Source organism: Caloenas nicobarica, chromosome 11, assembly GCF_036013445.1.
Source record: "Caloenas nicobarica isolate bCalNic1 chromosome 11, bCalNic1.hap1, whole genome shotgun sequence".
Taxonomy (NCBI): domain Eukaryota; kingdom Metazoa; phylum Chordata; class Aves; order Columbiformes; family Columbidae; genus Caloenas; species Caloenas nicobarica.
This window is the reverse complement of record NC_088255.1, coordinates 7874037-7898792: the sequence shown is the minus strand read 5'-3', so window position 1 is coordinate 7898792 and position 24756 is coordinate 7874037. Positions and strand designations below refer to the sequence as shown.

Below are 24756 nucleotides of genomic sequence, written 5' to 3'. Positions count from 1 at the left end.
CCAATGAGCTCCCTCCTCCTCCATGAGGTCATGGGCGGCCCCAGGACATCACGCCCTGCCAGCCAATGAATGTCCCACACCCTTCTGAAGTCATGAACTGCCTTGGGATGCCACACCTTGCCAGCCAATGAGTGTCCTGCTCCCTATGAGGTCACAGGCAGCCCTATGATATCACACACTACTGGCCAATGAGCACCCTGCTAGCTCATGAGGTCACGCTTTGTCCTTGGAGGTCACTCACAGCCAGGCACTGAGGACGCAGCTCCCTGCGAGGTCACACAGCGCCCGGTGGGTGAGCACACAGGCCCTGGTGTGAGGTCGCGACAGACCCGGAGGTCACACAGCACTCAGCCAGTCACCATCATTGCCCTCCCGTGATGTCACAGGGCCCAACCTATGGGCTCACCGGCTCTCCCTAAGGTGCAGGCTCAGCCAATGAACACCCAGCTTCCCCGGGGAAGGCCACACAGCGCTCAGCCAACAGACGTGCCCCCTCCACGTGAGGTCACAGGCAGCCTGATGATGTCAGAGTGCACAGATGCTGGGGCTCCCATCGTGCAATTACAGCGCAATTACACCTCACCTGTACTTAATGAGAGGAGGCGCTAATTAAAGCTCCCGTTAATAGCAGCACAGGCTCCCACTGGAGGTCACTCCACAGCCAGGGGCAGGCCCAGAGGGGGCAGAGACAGGACCGCCCCCCCCGAGGCCCCAGGGGCTCAGCCGGGCCAGGAGCTCCCCCCACACCCAACACCAGCAGCTGCATTTTGTGGGCTGTGAGTCAACGTACATACACACTAAATCCTAAAATAAACGTGAAACCGGGTTCCATCTCGCCTCTGGTTGCACGGGAATAGGAACCAGCTGCAGCTGCCCCAGGACACGGCCCCTCCGCCCCTTCCCACCGATGCCAGCCCAGGGAGCAGCTGTGCTGGCGCACTGGGGTCCTGCTCCAGAGCAGAGGGGGAAAAGTGTGTAGCAGGGGGGAAAGCAGCTTCTGAGGAGCTGAAACCACCAACAAACAAGAGCAAAAGGGCTCCAGTTCTGGGCAGGGGCACCATATAAGTGCAATAAAACAGAACAAAACCACATCAGGAGTAACTTCCAAAAGCAGCGAGTGCACGGAAAGGTGGAGAGTGCAGGAATGGATGGAAGGGGAGCAGGACAGGCAAGATGGTCAGAACAGGGTGGGTGGAAAAATTGTTTTGTTTGTTGGTTTTCTCCCAAACACAGCAGACTCAGAACACCCACTGCACACTCAGGAGAAGTTTGCACAGCCAGCATCAGCCCCCAGCTCACAGTTCAGCCTGGCACAAGCCCTGGGCTTCAACTCACCTTGGTGCTGAAATCCAGAAGAGCAGCTCAGGTGACGGCAGCTCAGGAGATGGAGGATAGCACCATCCTGGCATGTAGTGGGCAAAGCCAACACCAAGTGACACCAAAACAAAGGTCCTTAACTGAGCAGAGTTTGAGCAGGAGAACTTTTTGGCCCAGTATGAATTTATCTTTAAAAATAAATCAGATTAAATAACAGGGGGCAACAGACCCAGCAGAAGCTGAACACGAAGATGCCAGCCCAAGCAGGTGCTGCTGTGCCTGTGGGAGGGGACACTGGCTACACTGAGCTTCACAGGCAGGTTGGACCCCAGGCATGAGGCTGTAGCTGAGCAGGGGACGGGGCTGGATTGGGCAAATATCTTCCACCTGGCTCCAACAGGTCCCCCAACCAGGACTAGGGCAGGACAGCCCCAAAACCCTTCTCCATCCCTCCACCGCAGGCTGAGACCAGCTCTGCCTTCATGGGTTCCATCCATCACCAGCTCTCCAGCACAGAAGCCCATGTCCCTCACCAGTCCTGCACCCGGATCATCTCTGCTGCCTTCTCAGAAGGGTCTCCCTCAACTTGGTTCAGGCCAAAAAGATCCAGAGAACATCTGTCCTTTTTACACACACAAGGTAGCTACCTGGAAGGGACAAGGGCACCATGTAAGAGGGTCAGTAATAGGCTCCCTGCAGAGCATCTCCCAGGCTTCTCCAGAATCAACTCTGTTAAAGTCTCCCCATTTCCCAGCCCTCAGAACCTTCGTCTCATGCTCTTCTGGACTCTCCACACATTCCATGTCATTCAGCAGCCAGCCCCAAGTGCTGCAGACAAGACACAGCTCATGTTCTGCAGGCATTGCCCTTGCCCTGGGGTTCAGCAGTTTCCATCACGGCTTCACCCCACTGCAGCCCTTCCCTGCAGCAGGGCCTGTCTCCCCAGAGCTCATACCAAAGGTTTCTGGAGGGTCAGGCACATCGGTCACCCCACGCTCAGCACCTGAGCTCAGCCCTCCACCTCGAGCCACTGTAGGAAGGAAAATGCTCAGGAGCCAGTTGTGTTAACAAGTGTGCACAGCAGTATGTTTTATTCCCTAAAGACATGTTTTTAGCCAACCCAGGTACTGAGGCTTCCAGCCTGAAGCAGCTGGAAGTGGGAAACATCACAAGTCTGTACAGTACAAAGTTTGGTAGCAAGGTACCTCACCCAAGTCTGCTCCTTGCAGCTTGAACAGCTCTGCTTCAGCCATGGGGCAAGAGGAGACCTCCTGTCCCACATCTCCAGCTGAAGAACCTCAGACAGGTTCAGCCCCAGTCTCCCCCTCCTCTGATGGAAGTCGTTCTCCAGCACTTCTTCAGGCCCTTCCAAACCCTCAGATCACTAGGCAGACATTACAAAAGAAAAAAAAAACCTACAATCTCATTTAAAAAAATAGAAATCCGTACAAACAAGTTCCACACCAACACATGCCAAGAACAGAAGTGACATCTCCCTGTTTCCAAGCAGGGCAGGGAGTCACCCCCAACACCCTCTTCCCCAGGTCAGCAATTTCAGTGTCCAGGCTGCAAAACTGCAGTTATCTTCATGGCCCAAACCAGCACAAGGCAGAACATCCCCCAGGCTTGATGTGGGTCTCCCCAGCCCACACAGGCCTACAGCAGAGGGAAGGTGTTTAATTTTATGATAAATATACAACCACCCTGCAGCAACGCAGGCCAGCACTGCCCTGCCCTCTGTACATCTTCCTCCAGGAAACTTTCTTGGAACTATTTACACCAGGTGTAGAGCTGGTCCAGGTCACTTCTCTGGACTCTTGCTCCAGACTGACATCCCAGATCCCCTTCCTGCATCTCCAGCTCACAGCTGCATCCAAGAAATCAGGTAGAACTGCATGTCAGAGAGCCCAACAGCAACTGCACAGCCCTGAGCAGGCCAGAAGATGCAAAAACCCTGTTTATTCTGCATGAAAATAGGAGGAAGGAGGGGTAAAACGAGGGGGGTAAATCAGTCTGAGCATTAGGCAGGGGCTTGGTCTCCTGTCGGCTTGCTGCAGGGCCAGGATTCTCCCCAGGGCAGCTCATCTCTCCCACAACGCAGCATCAGTGCTTTGCAAACAGGCCCTGCACAGCAGCGGTTGCGCGTTGCTCCATGCCAGGCTCTGAGCTCCGCGCTCAGCCCTGCAGCCACGGCCCAGCCACTCCCCAGTGCTCTCACTGCAGGAAACTGTCCAGCCTGGCCTGGCTGCTGCTGGAGGACGATGCGGAGGGAGCTGCAGATGCAGGCCTGGAGACCTTCTTCTTGCTCCTCACTGCTAACGGGCGGATTTCTGCCAGGTTCGTCTGGAGGTAAAACTGTCAAGGAATTTATAGACCAAGGCCCTGGTGACACAAGCGATCCAACACCTGGCTGCAGACTCACCTGACCCACAGCCCTGGGCCCTGGCTGTGCATCTGCACCCAAATTAAAACTTCCTGCAGGACAGGCTTGGCTTTGTCTCCCAACTCACAGCAGAGCTCAGACATGCTCCTGCCCCATGAGTCAAGGAATGTTTCCCACTTCTGTGCTACCCCTTGCATACAAAACAGCATTTAAGCATCTACCAGACGCACCTGGCGTGTGCGAGCCAGGATACCGGGCAGGGAGAGGCACGGCAGCCTGAGCCTGCAGCCTCCCAAGGCAGAGCAACCCCCAGGGAAGAGCCCTGGGAGCAACAAGTCCTCTTTAACTCACATGGCATTGAACAAACCTTCAGAGACACACGAGTGGCAGAAACTAAACATCACCGAACTGTAAAAGGTCTGAAGCAGCTGCCCGCTGCAGCATTGCCTGGCAGGTGCAGGCCAGGGCAGCAGAGCTGCAGGGTGACACAAACCAGCATGCTGCAGCACTCAGGATTAGAGAAACAAGCTGCTCCTCCACCAGCCATGTGCAAGGCAGCCCTGGGACAGCTACCTGCACTTCCAGTCCCCTCAGGCTGGCAGCACAGGCACATCTGGCCCCAGAGATCTGGCTCAGGCATCTCTCTGCCACTGGGTACCTCCACCCTGCCACAGTGAGGACATGGGAGCAGCAGCCCAGAGCTTCCCAGCAGGTCACACCTTCCAGCTGATTGTTTCTTCTCTGCTTCAGACTCCTGGTCTCCAAAAAAACTGCAAAAACTCCCTCAAAATCAGCACCAGGAGCTAGAGCAGTGCCAGAGCCACAGGTGCAGCACACACCCCTCTGACAGCCCTACCCAGGGAAGGCAGGTGAGAAGCAGCCACTGTGGGGAGAAGACACTGCTCCTGCGTGAGGAGCGGGAGTCGAGCAGTTCGCCCTGTGCTGGGTGAGCTCAGCCCTCAGTTCCTCGCCTGCCGCAGGGCTGCCCACCAGCACAGGCACAGCAGAGCAGCAGTGTCCTGCAGAAACGGGGCCTTCGGCTGCAGGGGCTGGCAGGCACAGAGCCAGGAGGCTGTGCTACGCTGCTGCTCCCAAGGGCATGAGCAGTCCCTGCAAAGGGTACTGGTTTCCAGTTGATGTGCTCCTCTAAGTGAGCCACCTCTGATAATGCTCTCAGCAAGTTCAGGTCCTTGAAGCCTTCGCTGAGCTCAGGCTTGTTCAGAGCCAGATAGAAAGAAATCTGATGGTTCCCTGAGGATCCCAGCCCATATTTTGTTGGCTGCAGAGCAGGACTCCCCAAGATGGCCAAGACCAAAGACGACTCACAGCATCAGTAGTGCCATGCGAGCTGCAGGAAAGGATACAGGCTGTATGAACTTTGTTCTGCCTCCCAAGCCATCATACCCCATCCTCACCTAGAAGAGAGAAAGAAATTAGTCTGGAGCAGCAGCACAGAGCCTTGGCTATGTCTCCTCATGCTGTTTATGGGGAAGGGGGAGCCTTGCAGGCCACAGCTTCTAGGGAGGGGTTACAAGCACCTGGAAACACTCAGTACTTGTACTAAGCCCTCACCTTTGGAAAAAGGCAGACCCAAGGATATTAGTAAAGTTGGGGTATCTTCGGCACTTTCTGAATTAAGCTGAGCCTTCCATGGAGCAGGAAGGCTAAGGGTTTTATCACTGGGATGGAGGAATATGAGGAAAACACCCAAAGCTCTAAGGAGATGGAGGAATGCAACATGGATGGCCATTTAGTCTGCTGCCAAAAAGGGAATGAGCATCTGTCATCCCTGGAGCTCTGCAGGACTGGGAAGTAGCCAGGTCATGCTCCAAGATTTATTTTCCACACACTGCTACATGGCAAGGTAAAAGCTTCATTTCTTCCTCCTGTAGGGTCACTTCAGGACAGCGGCGTGCAGTGCCAGCCCTGGACACGCTCACCAACTGGACGGTCATACTTACAGTGCCTGTGTTCTTGTGGGGAGCCAGCAAGCTGCCCGAAGATGGCTTCTTGGAGAGAACAGACTTCCTGATGAATGCTGGCAGGAGTCCTTTAAGGGCATCATCCTCCAGATCATCTGCCCAGTTCTGTCCCACAAAATAATTAGAAAAGCCCTTTAACCAGCATGATCTGCTGAATTTAGTCCATATAGAGGGAGCACTAACAATGCAGACAGCTATTTAGGGTAATGGTTACTGCTGTACTTCATGTCGGGCCAGAGAACAGCAGCTTCCAGCCTCCCACCCTGGGAGGTAGCACACTGCACCCAGCAAGGGTGGGAGAATAGCCCCCCAGCTCACCCCCCAGCCCCTGGGGTCAGCCCCACGTTTACCAAGCACCCAAAGCAGGATAATCAGGACATGAGTCCTCACTCTCCCTCTCCTGCCCAGCTCCAGGAGGCCTGAGGCAGCAATTCATTGTTTCTAGGAGACTGTTTAGCAAAGCACTTTGAATCATGTACTGCGGTTCTGTAGATGGGCCAGTCTATGGTCACAGCATCTCCTACATGGAGAAAATGGGTCCTTTATCCCAGGCTTATTAACAGCAGAATCAAAGACGTGATGCAGAAATTGAGATCAGCCCTTTTACCTCCATTGTTTCCTTCAGAACTTTCTTCGCCAGATTTACCACAGGAGGCCTGTAAGAAGCCCAAGGAGCAAATCAGCAGAGATTTATTGTTCGAGTGGAGCTGGCAAGGACAGACAAGGCCAAGCAAATGATGACAAAACTTGCAGCACGACATCAGGCAGCTGGAGAGCCATCTGATCTCACACAGCAGCTTCCAAAGAAGTGAGACTTTGATCTCCTTTAGAAGCAGAAAGAGGAGGGAAAAACTCACGGTTTTTTATCCAGCTTCGGCCTTTTTGCAGGGCTGCAGAGACATCTGCAGGGCTGATGTTCAGGGGTGTCCACGTCAAAAGTAGCATCTAGATTGATCTCATCACTGTGGGCTGGGCGGTGGAGCTTTGGTTGCCGCAGTTCCACAGGAGCGGGGCTGCAAGGCCAGTCAAAGCGTCAGCCATTGGGAGGCCACCACCTGCCAACCAGCAGGTGAGAGGAAGACAGAGCTGCATGCTATGCGGTTTGAGTTGCGAAACAGCAGTGGGACCAGGATCAGAGCCCCATTCTGCTTACAGATCAAAGAAAGGACAATCTGAATTCCAGAGTTTACAGTTGATGTCCCAAACTGCTGTTCACCCTCGAATGGCCTGTGCTACAACAGCAGCACCCAGAGCAATGCCCTGGCATGCTGCTGCTCTGCGTACACGACCCAGCTTGCTGTACTGGGGTAACAGTACAGGCTCCTCGCAAGAAAGGGCTTGATAAAAACCTAAAAGATGCCATTTTTCAGGCTAGATTCCTCTGCCTGGCTAAGATCTCTGATGCCCATACACCAGGGAATGCTCACTGGAAGGCCAACTCTGAGGCAATCAAAGGAGCAGTTTTAGGGATATTTCTCCGGCAGGACACAGTGACAAAGAGTTTGTCAAAACCCAGTCTGTTCTTCCATCCCATCTTGACCCAAACTCTCCAAAACACACACTTTTTCCAACTAAACCAACCACCGCCTTATCAGCAACAAAAAAAACCCCAGCCAACCAACTAAAAAAATCCCACAAAATAGGATACAAGGAGCAAAATGATCCTGCAACTGCAATGCCTGCCAAACGAGCATGTCTCTGCTTCCCCCGCAAGTTAATCTGTCAGCTCCTACTTTGGACCTGCCATCTCCATCCTTCGCCTTTGTCTGAGGATGCATGTCACTAACCTTTCAAACACCAGCCGACTGAGTGTCTCTCTGGTCACAGATGGGACCTTCAGAGTGTCCTGCAGGATGTCTATCTTCTTCTTCAAACTCTGGAGAGAAAAGGGAAAGCAGACAGCAAGATAAGGAAAGATTCAGTAGCAGATATTTTGCCCCTTTTCTGTAAATCAGCATCAAGTGGAGCAAATCGGAGAGGTGAGGTGGGCTGGGTAAGCCAGTCAGTGTGCAGAAGCCAGTAGAACTCCTGGCTTTGCAGCTGCAGGCTGTGGCCAGCTGCCAGTTACTGCAGACTGAGGAACAACATTCTCACCAAGATCTCCTTGTCTGCATTCTTCAGATCCTTCTGGGTGCTTTTTAACTCCTCCTCTGTCTTCTCCAACTCTGAAGCAGTTTTCTGGAGCTGCAGAATGAACACCCCCAAACATCAAAGTGCTGGTTACAACACAGAACTCAGGGAGGGCACAGATCCCCGGGGAGGGCAGAACAGGCTGCAGCACATGCTGCCTGCCCCTGTTTAGGGTCTCGGTTTTCCTGTCTGACCAACCTCTCCTCTCTCAGAGCAACCAAATGCCTGCCCATTTCCTCCAGCTGCCTGCAGAGGGATCTCCAGGGCCACTCACCCAACACAAATCTTCCTACTATAGCATTTCCCGAGCATCTATGCTTGATGATGGCAGCTTTTCCCTGCTTGGACACTTGGTGGCTGCATTCTGAATTCCTGCAGGACTTCGGACGCATCAGAGTGCAGGAACTCCAAACCACAGGCCGGAGGCTGGTTGTGCATCAGCAGTGCTGGCACAGGGACAGGCCTGATTCACAAGGGGAAGCACACCACAAGCAGGGGTCAAGGAGTGGGCCGCTACCACATCAGAGATGTTTGTGGTGCAGGAGTCTGGGCCAGCCCACAGCGTGTCGGTACAGTCAGCTCTTGTCAGCTGAGCCCACAGCCCCAAGTGCACTGACGCGCATCCTCCGGACACAAACTGGTGATTGCAGCTGGGCACGCACTCAGCCCAGTTCCAGCAGCAGCACCTCATGCAGGGGGTTAACTCCCTCGGGGAGCAGCAAAGCAATCCCAGAACCTCCTTCTCCATTTGAGGGGACCATGACAGCTATGGCCAAGTAACAAAAAGAGGACAAATCCACCCACAGTCTCTCACTTTGTGAGCTTGGACACAGGGATGCCCTAGTGAACCCCTACACCTTGGAGAGTGAGTTACACATACACACTTTTCATGGGGACGAAGTACTACAACTGGCAGAAAGTGCCTCCTGACATGAGCTAACCGAGCCCAGGCAGGGCTGGAGCAGGCGGAGCGCAGCACCAGAGCCATGTCTGCAGCTCCCAGCTCTGTGCCAGGCTGGGACCAGCCCAGGCAGGCTCTGTGCAGAGCCACCTGCACATCCTCATCATGCTTTGGGAACATCTGCCTGGGCACAGCACTCCGCAGGAGCCCTAGCCCAGCTGAGTTGGCTGAAGGCACAAGGATGGGTGTGACTGCAGTTGTGCCAGGCCAGGGCTAAGCCCTGCTCAACTGGAGCTGGCTCCAAATCCCTTCCCACATTTCTTAGGGGCTTGATTCTGCAGCAGGAGGGGCTGGCAGCTCACACCCGGCAGCATGGTAGGATGAAGGTAGTGCTGCTTCCAGAACCCAGTGGAAGTGGTAGAGCACCTGTGTGCTGCTGCCTTCCAGCCCCAGCTCCCTGCCGAACTGCAGCTGGCTCGGCACATGCTGCCCCACCAGTGTCCCCGAAGGCTGTGCTCACCACAGCATCACAGCCTGACCCAGAAACCCCAGGCTGACACCTCCACACCACCCGTACCACTCAGGTAGTGCTCAGCGTGGGAAAGGTCACTGCAGACAGCCTGAGGCACAGTTATTGACAGGGACCTACAGACTAGATGTCACCCTGACAAGTCACACTCTCCCTTTACCTTGTTATTGACAGAAAACAGCTCCTTCTTCAGCTTCTCTGTCATCTCACCAGAGATCTTCCGAGCCTCCTTCAAGTTTTCATATTCCCTGCAAAGAGACCAGAGGAGTCAGGCTGTTTGCAGGAGGATCGAGCCAGAATTTCTCAGAGACAAGCCAAGACCCTTAATTTGAAGCTCTGCAACTGCAGAGCCACCAGAAAAAACAAAACAAAACACAACAACAACAAAAAAACCCAAACAAACTAACACACACAACAACAGGAGACACAAAGCCCTTCAAGGAACAGAGCTGAGTGTACTGACATGGACCAAGTGTGTCAAACATAGCACTAAACCATGGGGGAGAAAAAATGCCACAGGGGATACCATGTCTGAGAACAGGGCACGAACAGAATCCACCAGCAAAATGGAAACCAGATGCAGACATTCCAGTTGCTAGTGGAAAAGATAGACAGACAACAGGGCAGCCTCCATGCTGGCAGCAAATAGAGGACTTTGCTTAAGTGACTTTTCAGAGACTTCACGCTATTGGCCATGCACATTCACTCCCAATTACACCACAGGAACACTCGCCTCATTACAGCTTTGTATTGAAGCTGCAATTATTCAGCTGCCATCAGACCAGCCCCACAGAAGCTGTGGCCTTGCCCAGCAGGACCAGATGGATTCCCAGGTAGGGGAGGGCAGCGCTGCAGATTGGCTGTGCCAGAGAGTACCCAAGGCTGCAGCTGCAGAGCGATGGAGCAGAGGGTACGACCTGGAGCCCCTCATCCCCTCATTTCCCCTCAGGCACAAGAGGAAAATGGAGGGAATAATAATCATCACCTCATAGGTGCACTGACAGCTCCGGAGACAGTTCCCATGGTGACACGCATGTCACCAGTGACAACAGGAACAGTTCAGTGTGACAGGCTCCAATCTAGGTCCCCAGGATCTGTCAGGCAAAACCCAGTGGAGGCCCAAGCACGCGGTGAGAGCCCCGCAGAGCCCATGCACCTGCCGGTCCTCGGCAGAGGGTTCTCCCTGGGTACCCCCAGCACAGCAGGAGCCAGCTGTGCCAGGCCCGCAGCACCTACTTTTTCAGCGACACACAGTAGATTGCGAGCTGTTCCACTGCTGCTTGCCCGACCCCCATCTCTCTGATCATCTCCTCCACTTCAGGGCGCTGGCTCTGAAGCAACAGCTCAATCCTGCACAAAAAAAAAAAAAAGTACCCTCAGTTCATGAGTCACAAACAGAGCTGGGAAAGAGCCTGGAGCTCTGCTTCCCCCCGCAAGGAGCTGGTGGAGACAAAGCTCCTGCTGCAGGCACGCTGGATGTCATAGGGGGGAAAAGAGACAACTGCCCTGCCACAAGCAGGGCTTTTTACTAGGGAAGAGTAGAGCTACATGGACAGAGAAGGGGCAGCTGTACACATGTACTGCACATGAGGTGAACATCTTGGGCCCTATAGTGACTGTTCCTGGGCTGGGATTCTGCCCCAGCATCCCTTAACAACAGGAATGACACATAGCCACGCTCGAAGCACCAGAGAGGAGGCCAGTGTGCACATAGCAGCACGCCTTGCTGCTGTTTAGGGAGAGCAGTGCCTGGGAACACAGCAGGGCAATAGCACGGACAGGCAAAGGCAGCCCTGCTAATGCAGCAGTTTCCAACCTTATGGGGTAAGATGACCCGGTGTGTGGGGCTCAATGCTGCAGCAGGACGGCAGGACCACCCCCTCCGAGGTGAGGAGAGGCACGCAGCCCAGCCCGCAAGGCCCAGGGTCTCACCGCTCCATGGTTCTCAGCTTGTTCCGCAGGCGGCGGGCCTCCTCCTTTGAACTTCTGTTATCCTCCTGCTGCTGCTCCAGGAATTTCATCTGCTTCTGCAGAGAAGCAAGTGTATGCAGACCGTTAGGAAGGCTCCAGGGATTCTTAGAGAAACATCCTGGCTTATGCGCACTGCGGGCAGCTGGGAGCATGCATTGGCTCTTAACGCTATCACCACCTCAGCAGCCCAGGATTACAGCGAGTTTAGCTCCCTCCCCGCTGCACCCCGAGCTCTGCTCCCTACGAGCGCAGCAGGGTCTTGGCGCTAATCGCACGATGAGTCTGGCGCTGAAACGGCATTGCAGCCTCCTTGCTGCTGAGAGCGTCTGGGGGGCTGTGCAGCACCCTGACCACAGCGACAGTTTGTTTTTCAAAAAGCAAAGGAGTCCCCAGCAAGCAAACCTTGAAATTGCGCTCTCCTCCAAATACAGCTGATCCCTCTGCTTTAGCCTCCCAGTTCTCCTTGCCATCAGCTGCTTAAATAAATAGGCATGCTGAGTAGGTCTCCTCTGGGAGACCAGACGCCCACTCGGGCACTTCTCTCACCTTTCCAGGCTCCCCAGTAGCAGGCAGCAGTGACAGAGAACCTCAGCTGGGCTGAGAAAGCACAGATCTGCTGTGTGGCAGAACAGAGGAAAGCTGGCCCCAGTCAGCACCGTTCCAATGCATCTGTGTTGTCTAGGTTTGTGTGTGCCTCATGCAGCACCTTCGGAAGGCTCTGGGCCTCGTTTCAGCACAGTGCTGACCCCAGGGAGAGGCCTGGCCAAGGGCCATTGCCTCAGAAATCTCCCTTCCACACAGAAGTTAAACAATTTTATCCACTTCCTGCCACAGAAACCAAACAGCTGTGAAACTGCTGGGGCTTTGCAGAGGGACAGTGTTGCAGGCTCACGTGTTACTCTTGCTTAAGCAGAGCTCATCTTTAGCTCTTCCAAACCAGAGCTCTCGACACTTCAGGTCCCCACAGCAGTGTTTTGTGCCAGGCTGGAGTAGAGTTCCTGGCCTCAGAGAGCCTGAAACGGCAGCAAACTCCCACACAAAGGTTCAGCAGCAGCTGATGGTGCAAGCAGAAGATGGGAATGGCTCACAGCCTGCGGGCTTGACTGGTGTCGCAGACAGCTAAGCCTCTAGTTTCACTGCAGAAGTTTAGTGCTTTAATCTTTAATGATGCAGCATAAGACAGTGCTTGGCATTCAGCTGGGAAACCCCGTACACCACAGAAAAGACACCTCGAGGTCCCTAATCCTTCTGCCCAGCTTTCATTAAAAGGACTTCAGCATATATGGAGGGTTTTGCAACAGGCAAGATAAGCACAGAGCCTCCTCCTGAGGTGCCAAGGCAGGGAAGCCAAGCACAGAGAAGTTGAGTTGAGCAGCAAGCACCAGCTTCCACCCTCACAATTGTTTCTGCAGGAGTAGGGAGCATCAGAAGTACCCTGTCTGGTACACTCGGGATCCCAGGAGCATCTCTGGCATGGCCCAGGCTGCATTTACACCCAAGCAGGTTAGATATAATCCCATGGGCAGGCAAAATAAAGTTGTACTGGCTCACAGCAAGGCCTGTCTGGCATTAATTCCTTACTATATCTTTCCTTCTGCCCTACGACAGCAGCACATTGCTGGTGTCAGGCAGACCTCTTGGTCTGGTTCCTTTCAGGAAGAGTCAGCAGCAGGTGACACACAGCAGGACAACCCCACAACCTATCTACAAGCTCTCACGGGGCCACCTGGCCTTGCAGGTCAAGGAACACAATGTAGTTTAGGCTATTACCATCTTTTGGTGCTTAAAAGGAGCCTATAAGAAAGGTGGGGACAGATTTTTGAGCAGGGCCTATTGCAACAGGACAAGGGGTGATGGTTATAAACTAAAGGAAGGGAGATTCAGGCTGGACATGAGGAAGAAATTTTTTTACACTGAGGGTGGTGAGACCCTGGCCCAGGTTGCCCAGAGAGGTGGTAGATGCCCCATCCCTGCATACATCCCAGGTCAGGTTGGACGGGGCTCTGAGCAACCTGAGCTGGGTGAAGATGTCCCTGCTCATGGCAGGACTGGATAAGCTTTGAAGGTCCCTTCAACCCAAACCATTCTATGATTTTCCCATACTCCAGGCAACAGAGACCTTGGGAAAGGCAGATGATCCCTACCCCACTTTTCAGCCTGCGGCCCACAACCCCCCGCCTGAACCCATCTCCTTGTGACAGGTGTGTCACCGGCACACAGCAGGGACTGCCCGGCCCACCGCCCAGGCACAGTCGCTCTGCTCACTACGAGACATCTCAACAAAGCAGCTCCTGCTCTTCCCCTCTTCCACTTGCTGTTTACGCTCTGTATGTGACTACACCCTGAGTCACTGTGTGCTGAAATACAACAGGAATATTTGATCCCTGGACTTCACACATTACTAACCTAACCGAAGGAAAGCCCTGGCAACAGAACAGAGACAGGAGAGTTAGCTGGATCAAATCCCACTCAGCTGAAGCCTGCAACTCCCTCTCCATATATTTCAGTTTGATTTCTCCTCCAATCTAACTAAGGAACTAATTTTCCTTGAATCCCGTCTGGCCTAAACCCATTTCAGAAGAACATTCTACCGCAGGGAGCCAGTGTTTTGGCAATGGGGCGCTGGGGCCAGTTCCTGCTCTCAGTTCGTGCTGTTACCTTTATGATCAGTGCTGCTGCTTCACTAGCGAGGCTTGGCCAGCTGCCCCCAGGCTGGGCTGGCATCTCTCCCCCATCACGGCCACCTCTGCCTTCAGCATAAACCACTTATACACAAGCCACAAGCCTGGCTTTTCCGCCTCTGAATCACCCCCCAGTGGAGCGCACTCAGGACCTCGAGACCAGCAACACCATTCGCTTCAGATTAATAAACCCAAAATGAAAACCCAGCTCCACTGCCCCCCTGTCACACGGAGATCAAGGAGACAGAAGTCTCTAGGCACCACATCCAAAATCTCACCAGCACAATATCTTTATTAGCAAGGCCTGAGGAGACCTTCAACAAAACTAACAGCAACCGTGCAATGGTTGGTGCTGAAGTCCTGCTGGGGATGGGAAAGGTACCTTGAGAGAGGAGCACAGCATCTCTGTCTCTCCCAGCACCTTCTGGAGCGACTCTATGGTGGCATTGCGCACATCCAGAGTGTCCCTCAGCCCATCCACAATGGCCTGGCATTTCCGCTTTTCTTTCTCTGCAAAAGAAAACAAAAAAAAAGGTCATGGCCCAGTAACCTAGACTTAGCTGCCCCACCGCAGCAGGAGCACAATGAACACCCACTGCTTGCAGCCTTGTGCTCCAGGCTGCCGGAGCTGGTTGTTCCCATGGAGCCATTTCCCCAAGTGCTGTCTGCACCAGGGTCTGTGCTGAGCAACTGCTTCTCCCAGTGCCAGCAGTCTTCAAGATTTTCTTTACTAAAGATAACAAAATTCCCTTTAATAGCCTTCCAGTGCCAGCCCTGCTAGCATTAAGCTAATGCATCTTAACTCTTGCCTGCTCTCAAAGCCAGGCTGGCACAAGGAAAACATTTCTCTCTGGTTACACCAAGCTGTTGTGGAGCTGGAGAGCTGAGCCCCCAGCCCATCCTCTCCCCATGAAGCCTGATATGCAGGGAAGCCCTTTGGGCGGCTGCGTACAGCAATCCACCTCGCTGCTGCACCTACAGCAAAAGGCAGCAAAGCAGAGCTCAGCTGGGGGCTTTGCAGAACACGCGACAGCTTATGTAGATTCCCCGGAGCAGCCACTTTTTGCAGGTCACAAAACTTGGAGTCCTGCTGTTCCTCCACACACAGGCAAACCAGGAACCAAGCACATGCCTCTGACCACCAGAGAGAAGGTGATGGAAAACAGCACCAGATTTCAATTTGTTTTGTTGAGGCAAGGGAAGACCAGCTCACAAAGCAACCATCAGCATCAGGAGCTGACAGATCTAAGCAGGGAACGGCCAGCATTACTGGAAAGCTCAAAGCAGTTGAGCAATGAGGGAAAGCAGTAACCTTCAGTCTATCCTTGCTGAGAGCAGGGTGAAGTATTCAGCTCAGCATCTTTGCTAAAATTGTCCATGGCTCCAGCCTGATGATAGCAGAGAGCCAGTCCAGGCCTTTCCAAAACGCTGTTCCTCCTTGCAAACTACCTAGTTTCAAACTGTGCCACCACGTCCCAAGGAAGCACAACCTGAAGTGCAGCTTTGCTGCTCAATCAGCCAGTAAAATAGCCACGTGGGACTGGGAAAGAAGAGCAGATCCCAACAGAAGCACACAGGCAGTGAGGGAAACTGAGATAGATTTCTTTCTTAGCAAAGCATTTTTTTCTCCATGGATCTGAATAACCCTTCCTCACCAGAAGCAGCACAGCCTGGAGACGCTCTCCTGCGTTTGCAGGGACTCCACAGCCACCAAAAGAGTCAGGGCTTCCCCCTCCTCTGTTCCCAGCTGCCCAGAGGCAGATGGCAAGAGTCAAACCTCCCCTTGCTGCTGGAATGAGTTTGCAGCTCGTTCAGTGCCTCCCACAGCGCCTGCTGGGGCTGCTCACAGCTCCGCACCTCCAGAGGCATTTGCAAGCTGCTCAGAGACTGGTAATTACACAGCTCCTCTACAGCACAGAGCACATCCTCAAGTGAAGAATTTATACACAAGAACCACCAGAGAGCAGAGTGCCCACAGCGAAGGAGGCAGGAGGTGGGAAGGAGCTTCTCATTTCTATGAAAAGAGAATGGGACGGGACGTCAAATCCAACCTCTACTCACCAGCAGCTGAGAAGCTGAGCAGGCCTTCGAGCAGTTTTTCTTGGATAACATCCTAGCAAGAGTCCCAGCCACCTTCCCCAGAAGATTTGGCTCTCTACCAAGTCACTAAACTCAACCAAGCTGGCAAGAGAACACGCCTCAGAATAGAGACGTGCAGACCATCCAATTCTGCTCTCAAGCTAAGGACTGAATCCTCAATCTCCTGGCTATTCATGTCTGTCTCGTGCATGCAGGGAAGGCAGAGGAAAGACGACTCTCGGGGCGTGGGCGAGCCCCCAACATTCTTGAAAGAATTTCTTTTCCCCCTTCTGCTAGTGTGTCTTTGGATTTCTGTCACTCAGACTGACATTTTCCTTTCGCTGCTCATGACTCATGTTCTGATGACAGGCTGCCTACAGACGATGCTTAAAACCCATCGACAAGTCTCCAGGGCTTTTGCTTTTCCTGCCTCCCTCAAACATCCTCTAAAATTAAAGATGGGAAAATGGAAGCACACACACTGAACTCCGTCTGCTCTTTGCGCAACACATGTGGCACTGCAACAGCCAAACAAATCCAAAGCCTCCCCACTGCTGCTTTTGGGCACTGCTTTTACCCCCTCATCTGTCAGAAGGAATGAGCCTTTCTCGTGTGCAGCTGTGAGTTTCCCAGTGAGCAAACCAAGGGTTTTGCTTTCAGCAAGCCTGCTCCAGATATAGCTGTGCTCTGCACTTTTGTAGCTTGCGATTAGGAAGAGGGGCAAAAAAAAAAAAAAAAAAAAATTACATATATGTCTCTAAACTTGCAGAGAGCTCCCCAGCTGGGCCAGGCTGTGAATTCTGGTTCTGTCATTCAAGCTTTGTACAGCTTTAGGTGGTTTCACCTCAGAAAAACCTGCTCCAGCACAAGAGTTTGCAGCCTGCATCGTGTCCTTGGTTCCAGCGAGGGCTGGGCTCTGCACAGGGCTCCTCAGGCCCAGCCGAGCCGCCTGGCACAGGCAGAGCCCAGGACCTGCTGACCGCAGCTGCCGATCCCCCACTGGCAGCTGGAACTCACCTTTCACAGAGAGCTGAGCCTTCACCTTGTCCAGTTCATTCTGAAACACAACACAGAAAACACCATTAGGAAATGCCCTGCGGGAGTTTTCACCAGATCTTAAAAGGAACTGAGAAGTTCCTCAGCAGGACATTTGCACTGGCCAGGTGCTAAGAAGGGCCCACGGTAACAGCAAGAACCATGTTACAAGCAAGTACTATCAGAGGGAACGCAAAGAGCACCTCCAACTGGCATCCTGCAGTGGAGAAGAGAAGATCCCAGTTTCGTCTTAGCCTTGTCAACCTTGTGTTTCTCACACTGTCAGTCATCTTGTTTTAGCTGAATAATTTTGGAAGGCTCTCAGGGAAACACAGGAAATCAGACAGGAACAATTTTTATAACGTTTTACCTAAACAAGGCAATAAGGCAGGGATGTTGCCAGACTAACAGGACTGAGGGGTTGCTTTGAACTGAAGTGAACTTTATTTGGGTGCAGGTGGGAGACAGGCAGGCAGGTCCAAGTGCCTGAAAAGGTAAGGAAGTGTACTACCAAAGACACCAGCTGGCACTCTGACGGACACTACAGTCACTGCAGTTCAGGATGCTGATATGAGTAACAGCTCAGTCGAATGGTCATAAACAGATCGGTGACAAACCAACCTGTACCAAACTAAGGGCGCATAACATCTCCTGGATGCCACGAGGGTATGGGGAAGGTCAGATGTTTCTAACGCCTTCATTAAGGACCAGGAAGAAGCAGCAAATGTCCCATAGCTTGAATTATAGATAATGAAGTGATGTGACTTACCAATATTGGCAAATAGCCAAAGGGAATATGGAGCGGTTACAAAGCAGGGCAATAAATATATGTGTGTGTATATATATATATATATATATATATATATAAAAATAGAGGGAGAAATATATATGCAGGAAAGAGTCAACAGAAGATGACTTTAAAAGCTGTGTTAAAGAGCTGCAGAGGAAAGCACATAACAAGTCAGGCAGGAACTGCAGTGGAATAAAACCACAATAAAATGCCAACACTGTACTGAAGCAGAGCACACAAATCTGTGCAACCCGGAACACAACATGCAAATCGGAGCTGAGAATAGCACTGCCAGTGACCATGGAGCTGATGGGAGCAGAGTGAGGCTCTGCTTGTGACAATAAAGGCATGAAAGAGAATATGGGATGCAAAGCTCAGTAAGCAGAAGGGACAAAATGCAAAGCCTAGCAGAGCAGACTTGGATTTGCCCCTGGGGGCACAACAGCTGGAGGCCTGACATGGAATTAACTCTGCTGCAGGAACTATTCAGGACTGGTTGCCTCAGAGTCCTATTCAGGAATGATTAGTGAGCTCACCAGATGTGTTAATTAGCATGAAAGCAAAGAAATCCTGGGCTACTGCGGGCAGCTATGTAACATTACCTCATTCATCAACTTAATCTGAAATCCCTCATACTCCAGCATAGCTCCCAAAAGCTGCTCCCAGTTTTCACTCTCCTCTCTCTGCCAGCCTGAGTTACAAGACCACATCTTCCCAAGATCAGAGGAGTTTATCCAGACCACAGACAGCTGTCCTCCTAGGCTCCTACCCTCCTAAGCAGGTTTACAGGCAGGAATCCTCCTCCTCCTGACTCCTTTTTGCTAAGCTGAACAAGCCAGTTTCCTAGTCTCCTTTGGAAGGACTCTTCATTCCCAAGATCACAAACAGCTGGAAGTGTCAGGTTCCAGACAGGCTCACCTCACAACTCAGTTTTCCTGCTCTGGGAACAGCAACATGGAGACTGTTCTGATCGCTGAGGATGACCTTTAAGAGCAATCCAGGATAAACCCAGGCTCAGCACCCAGGAACACTTGGACATGTCACAGCGTTCAGCCTGTGCTCTGCAGCTGCTCCAGGGAACGGTGTTTCAGTCGAAACTGATACCCAGTGTGGTGGGACGCAAAGTGGCCCCGATGCTCCTTTGACTGAAAACACTTGGGAGCAAGAGTGAGGGATAGCGCCAAAGACAATTATTATCCAAAAGATAATTTGGGTAATTCTGCAGCCCCAGGAAGAGGTTTTGGATTCTGAGGAAGCTCTTCCCATCACTTAGAACCGGGCACAGAAGCCTGGTTCTCAGAGAAGCACCCCAAATTTGTCTCGCCAAGATGACAAGCAGACCACGGCTACGTACTCTGGCTTTCTAGCACCATGAAGCACATCTCTTTGCCCCAGCCTGACCTTTCCAAGGCAGGAGGCCAAACACTCACTTCAGGACATCTGCACAGACACCATTCCAGCTGATTGCAGAGCCAAGTGCCACTTGACACCCAGGCTCTTGGAGGGATAGGCAGGGGTTGGGAACAAACCCTGGATTTGGGGGCTTTTTCAGGTGAAGTCACTTCTGGCTGAGGATGTCACCGATGCTTTTCTCAGGCTCTAAATAGCCTGGGATAGCCCACTGTGTGTTTGCTTTGCTGAACTGCTGCCCGGGCAGAACCAGAAACCCCACTGCAGACAGAACTCCAGTCTAGATGGACATCAAATCCCACTGAAGATGGTCACCCATGTTCTCCATGTCCTCCAGAAACAAAGCAGCACACAACATGTGTGTGACTGGTGACAAACCAGCATCAGCCCAGCAGCAATCTGAATCAGTGCATGTGGCAGTAAATATCCTTACAAACAAAGTGTGCTGATCTACACAGAAAATATTTGAGTCTTTCCCCTTAGACAGTAACCTCAGCATTAGAAAAGCTGCATTCTCAGGGCTAGATGTTCAGACAGCCACACAACAAACTTTGTAGGAGCATGATGAGTTACCATCCAGCTTGATGTGCAGGAGCAGCTCCACAGTCCGGCCCTTGAGCAAGGGATCAGCTCTCCAGCACAGCCTGCCTGGAGGGGGAGGCTGGGGGAACCCCGCTCGGGTCCTGGGGTGGGGGAAGAGGGAACAGAAAGTTTTTTCTAGGGCAAGTTTCTCCCGTCAATCTATTTCTGAGTCACTTATCTATTTACACTTGTGAGAACAGACCTGAATATGCGCTAAAAGCAATGTTTAACCGCTTGAGCCATTGCTGTGCTTCTGGGGCACACAGCTTCATGTGCCAAGAGACGCTTTTGCATTTCCCCAGCACACATACTTTGGCCTTTGGTTTCTTTATTAGCAGTCTTCGAGAATGACAGTGTTACTGACATTATAGTCTGGCTGGCTTTATTTTAAAAACATGGGATATACATATAGCATTGTCATGGCAACTGCTAATTATGGTAATCGCTGCACATGCTGATTCTAAACACAAGAGGGTACAAGCATCCCATTATACCAAGGTCAACCCATTACTTTTTTTTGGAACAGACAATTCCAAGACATAAGGAGCCATACTTCATCCGTACTAACCAAGGTGGACAACATGGAACAGCCGCTCTGCGTTCATTCCCGCGCACCCCCAGCTCTCCACACCTAAGGGTGGCACTTGGAGAACATCACCCAGCATCTCAGCTCAAGTTGGGTCCACCCCGAGGACACAGCCTCCGCACTGTCCACCCCCATTGGTGCAGCTTCAGGCAGTCCCTGTCCTCTTTTCTCTTGAGGAACCAAGATTTTATCACCACCCTGCCCCGTTTCCTTACAGTTTGTGCAAACCTGCCTGCACATAAGTGAGGACATGGTGCTTCCTCCAAAAACCCTCCTTTCCCCAAAGGGTTTGCAGGGCTCACACACAACCCAGCCACAGACACTTGCAGCAATTCATTGCATTTGGGATTTTTCCTTCTCCTGCCTTTTGGAAAGGTTCTGTAGCCTCATCCCCAAGGCTTTGATGCTCAAGGGAGAGGCAGCAGTTGGTTGTTTATTTGATGCTGGTTCAGGTGGTTTCCAGCCAAGGTGAGAACCAGAAGAGCAGTGAAATAGAGGTGGCCTCTTAAGTCACCACATGAGATTTGGTCAGGGGAAAGTCTAACCTACCACAGGGAGACTTCCTTGTCACAGAGCTGAGACCGGGTCAGGACCAAGAGAGAGAACAGCGACAGGCAGGAGACACTGATGTGCTTCATGTCTGAATGACGAGCACAGCGCAGCAAGCACCAGCTCAGGAAGCAGCTGCTGGCAGAGGACTGGTAGCCCAGGCCACACTTCCAAGGTGCTGAAGCATGTTGTGCTGACACAACAGAAGAACCACCCAGTCACATTACCTGCAAGGTCTCCGCATCTGGTGCTGTCTGCTCCTCCAGTGCCACATCAAAAAACAGCTTGTTGATGATGTGTCTTTTGCTGACCTAAACACAGGAGACAGAAGAGGTTGGTGGGCACAGATATGGAAACACAACGGCTACAGATGACAGACGGAGGGGGAGAAGGTACCACCTTGTCACAAAACCACAAAACGCAAGTCAGATCACGCACTCAAGGCCGTTAGTGGTGATGCTCAGCTTTGGCTCAGCAGCAGACCCCCCACTGAGTTTCAGGAGCGCAACTCCAGCCAAGCTCCTGAGCTGCAGCAGAAAGATTCAGGCATTTCTGAATCAAGTGCAGTCTGTTCTCTGGCAGCCAAGGCCCGAGCAGCTGACGCTGAGCTAACACGATGCCAGATCCTAAGACAGAAGTACGTGCTGCTTTCTGCAGGCAGAAGGTGCTGTAATTGAATTTGATAGCTCTCCACACCTCCCCCATGCAGCTACAGCTTTGTGTTTTAAGTATTATATACAGTCATGACACCAGCTAATTGCATAGTTACTGCTACATAAGATGTTATTTCGCGATAACTCCATGGTAACCCAGAGATGTAAGAAGTAGTGAAGAACAGAGGGAATCAACAAGTCAGGAAAGGAACAAGGGCCAAGACCTTGAGAGGAAGAAAGAAGCATGAATACAGAACAAGTCCAAGCTGCAGCTGGCTAAAAACCTACATCTGATCATAAGACAACATCTCCTGCAGCCACCACTCGCCAAGACCTACTGCTGGCATCAAGGCTGGTGACACAAAGGACTTTAAAGAAGTTCAGGCCCCAATTAAGCCACTGGATCCCCCAGCCTTGGCTTCCTATCTCAGCAGCAGAGCACATCCTTCCTTCCCTCCCCAGTCTTTGCTTTTCCCAATGATGGGCCATGTGCTGCAAAGCAAGGACTCCGCTATAAGGCTCATGTGCAGCAGAACGGGAGGCTCCCTGACGGTGAGCAGCAGGGTACTCCAGAAACACAAGTCTGGTGTCCTGATTAATCTCTTCCAGTCTTTTCTATCAGTATGCTAACACTTACTCGGCCTAAATAAAAGCCATAAAAAGCAGAGACCCTTTCTAGAGGAGCTACAACACAGACAGCAGCAGGGTGCCCTCGGACCAGCCCTCTGATGAGAGGGGCAGCTGAGGGGAGGGGAGTGCACCCTCTAAGCCATTGGAAAGGGATTTTTGGGGAAAGTTCTCTCACTTCACACGATGAACCTTTTCCTTGTGTCACCACAGGCCCAGACCACGGCTCCTCAGTGCCCCTTAGCAGAGCATCACACCACAGAAACACAGAGGTGCACGGGGGTGATGGTTTTACCTGGATTCTGCATTGTGGGCAAGTCCGGCTTGGTGCTGTGTCAAACCACTGGAAGAGACTGAGAAAGGAAAAGAAAAACTACAATAAATCTTTCTTACCAACTTAAAACAGAAATGCAAACATTTAGTCCAGAGGTGCAGCTAACAGGAACACCGCATTCCAGCGCACGTGCTCTACGTTCGCCTCCAAGGCAATTCCCAGCTGAATTTAGCGTGCCAGCTTATCTTCACCAGGGCAGAGTTTTTACAAAGCTCAGATCTCCCTGAGAGTCTTTGAAGAACTGTAGCTTCGCAGGAATGAACGGATCCACATGCCAAGTGGCACAAGAGCTGCTATATCAGGATGCGACAGTTGAGAGCTCCCCGGTCTGGTCAGCTCCAATGGGTGCCATCGACACCAAACCGCCCTGCAGCGCAAGGGACATCGGGCCAGTCTCTGCTCTGAGACGATGAATGAAACCTGTCGGGCTCCCCAGGGGAGCTACTAAAGCATTTTGCAACCAGATCATCACATCACACTCAGCATAGTTTATTTTTGGAGCAGGGCAGCAGTCTGGAGCCAGCGAGTTACTTGTGCAAGCTCTGCTTCCTCCACTGCTGTCAGAGGGCAGCGAGCTCCAGCTGTGCTGCTGACTCAGGGATGACCATGGCACTGGCCAGCGGTGGCCCGTCTCCAAGGGAGGTGGCCAAGGAGACAGGCAAATGCCGGCCCCCTCCCTCCGCACAGGACTGATTTCCTCAGGAGAACCGTTTCCTTCCAGCACGAACACTTGCAAAATAGCTCCAGCAAAAGCATGAAACTGCCTGGGGGGCTCCACTCATAACCCAACCCCGCTGCTTCCACAGACAAACACCCTGTGGAGGGGCGACCCGCCGGCACCAGCACCCCCGGAGCGGGGAGGAGGCCACAGGCAGCGGAGCGGCAGCTCCGGTAAACCCCTGCGAGGGGGAATCGCTGCCACCGCGGGCGGGGGCTCTGCCGGTGGGGGGAAGGAGGCGGCTCCGAGCGGGGCCCAGAGGGCACCGGGCTCAGCCAGGGCAGGGCCGCCGGGGAAGGGGCTGCCGCCCGGGACGGCTGCGGGCGCCGGCACCGCCTCGCCCCGCTGTGGGAACCCGCAGCCCTACGGGGCTGCCCCCTCCTGCCCCAACCAACGGCCGCCGGGCCCGTCCCGAGCCCCAGCCCGCCCCGCTCCCCTGGGAGGCGGCGGCCGCTCACCAGGCGCGGTGGAAGGTGTGCCCGCAAGGCACGGCCGCCACGTCCCGCTCGTTGTCGAAGAAGTCGGAGCAGATGGTGCAGTGCGCGCGGATGGGCATGGCGGGCAGGACCGGGACGGGCCGGGCCGGGCCAGGATCGGGCCGGGCCCGCCGCGCGGAGCTGCGCGATTCAAACGCGGCCGCCCGCCCCCCGCTTCCGGCCCGCTCCGGAAGTGACCTCACGAGGCGAGCGCTAGGACCCGCGCCTCGGCTCTAGAGCCAAGAGCGGGGGCCGGGCCCGAGGGGGCGTGTCCTTGGGGCGGGGCCGCGCCCCCGGGTCCTGCCGCCCGCCGGGTCCGTGTACCCTGAAGCCTACCGATGGCGGCCGGGCTGCCAAGTGCCTTCCTGGCGGGACGAGCTACCGCAGGGCCCCGCTGCCCGCCCCGCCCGGGCAGTAATGTCGGCTCCAGCAGGGCCGGGCTGCCCCGCCTCGCTCAGCCCTGGCGGGAGCTGCGCCATGTGCCGCTGGCGTGCGAGGCGGCTGCCGGCACACGAGGCCCTACAGAGAGACAGGGCAGGCGGCGCTGGTGCTGTCTCAGTTTGTCCTCAGCGGGGTCTTTATTTGCCAGAGATACAGCGCGGGGGTCACAGGGCGCACGGGGCGCCGGCGGCAGCCGCGGGCAGAGCCGGCCCTGCAGGCATGCAGCTGCGGGGAGGGAAGCGGGGACCCGAGGGAGGCACGGGGGGGCCGCTTGGGATCCTGCACACACAACGCGTCGGGGGCCGTGTGGCTGCCCCCGGGCGGGGGGCCCCATGCTCCCCCTCCCGCTGCAACGCACCCCCCAGAGGCCCGGCTGGGAGAGGGGCTGCCAGGTGCCCTGCCCACTGGGGCACCCCCTCCGTCCCGCGCGGCCCCACCCGCGGTCCCGCGCATGCACGCGTGTCCCGGAGGGCCCCGCACAACACCCCCCACGGGGCATGCGGCCGGGGGGGCTGCCCCGTATCTCTGGGCATCCCGGGGGGGAACGGTGGCGGGGGACAGACTGAGAGAGCAGGGGGGTGG

The 24756-nt window shown here is 53.8% G+C and overlaps 1 protein-coding gene across 1 annotated transcript; it reads right to left on the bottom strand.

The window, feature by feature from the left end:
* Window positions 1-3531: 3531 nt before the first annotated feature.
* Window positions 3532-23904, bottom strand: TRAIP (TRAF interacting protein). The gene is made up of 15 exons (XM_065642749.1): window positions 23716-23904; window positions 22501-22558; window positions 21153-21236; window positions 16991-17030; window positions 14277-14404; window positions 11175-11269; window positions 10479-10592; window positions 9403-9490; window positions 7777-7866; window positions 7470-7558; window positions 6540-6695; window positions 6290-6338; window positions 5662-5787; window positions 5065-5115; window positions 3532-3660 (listed from the first exon to the last, which is right to left on the bottom strand). The coding sequence occupies exons 1-15, from the start codon at window positions 23811-23813 to the stop codon at window positions 3532-3534; spliced, it is 1395 nt and encodes a 464-aa protein (XP_065498821.1). The 5' UTR covers window positions 23814-23904.
* Window positions 23905-24756: the final 852 nt, after the last annotated feature.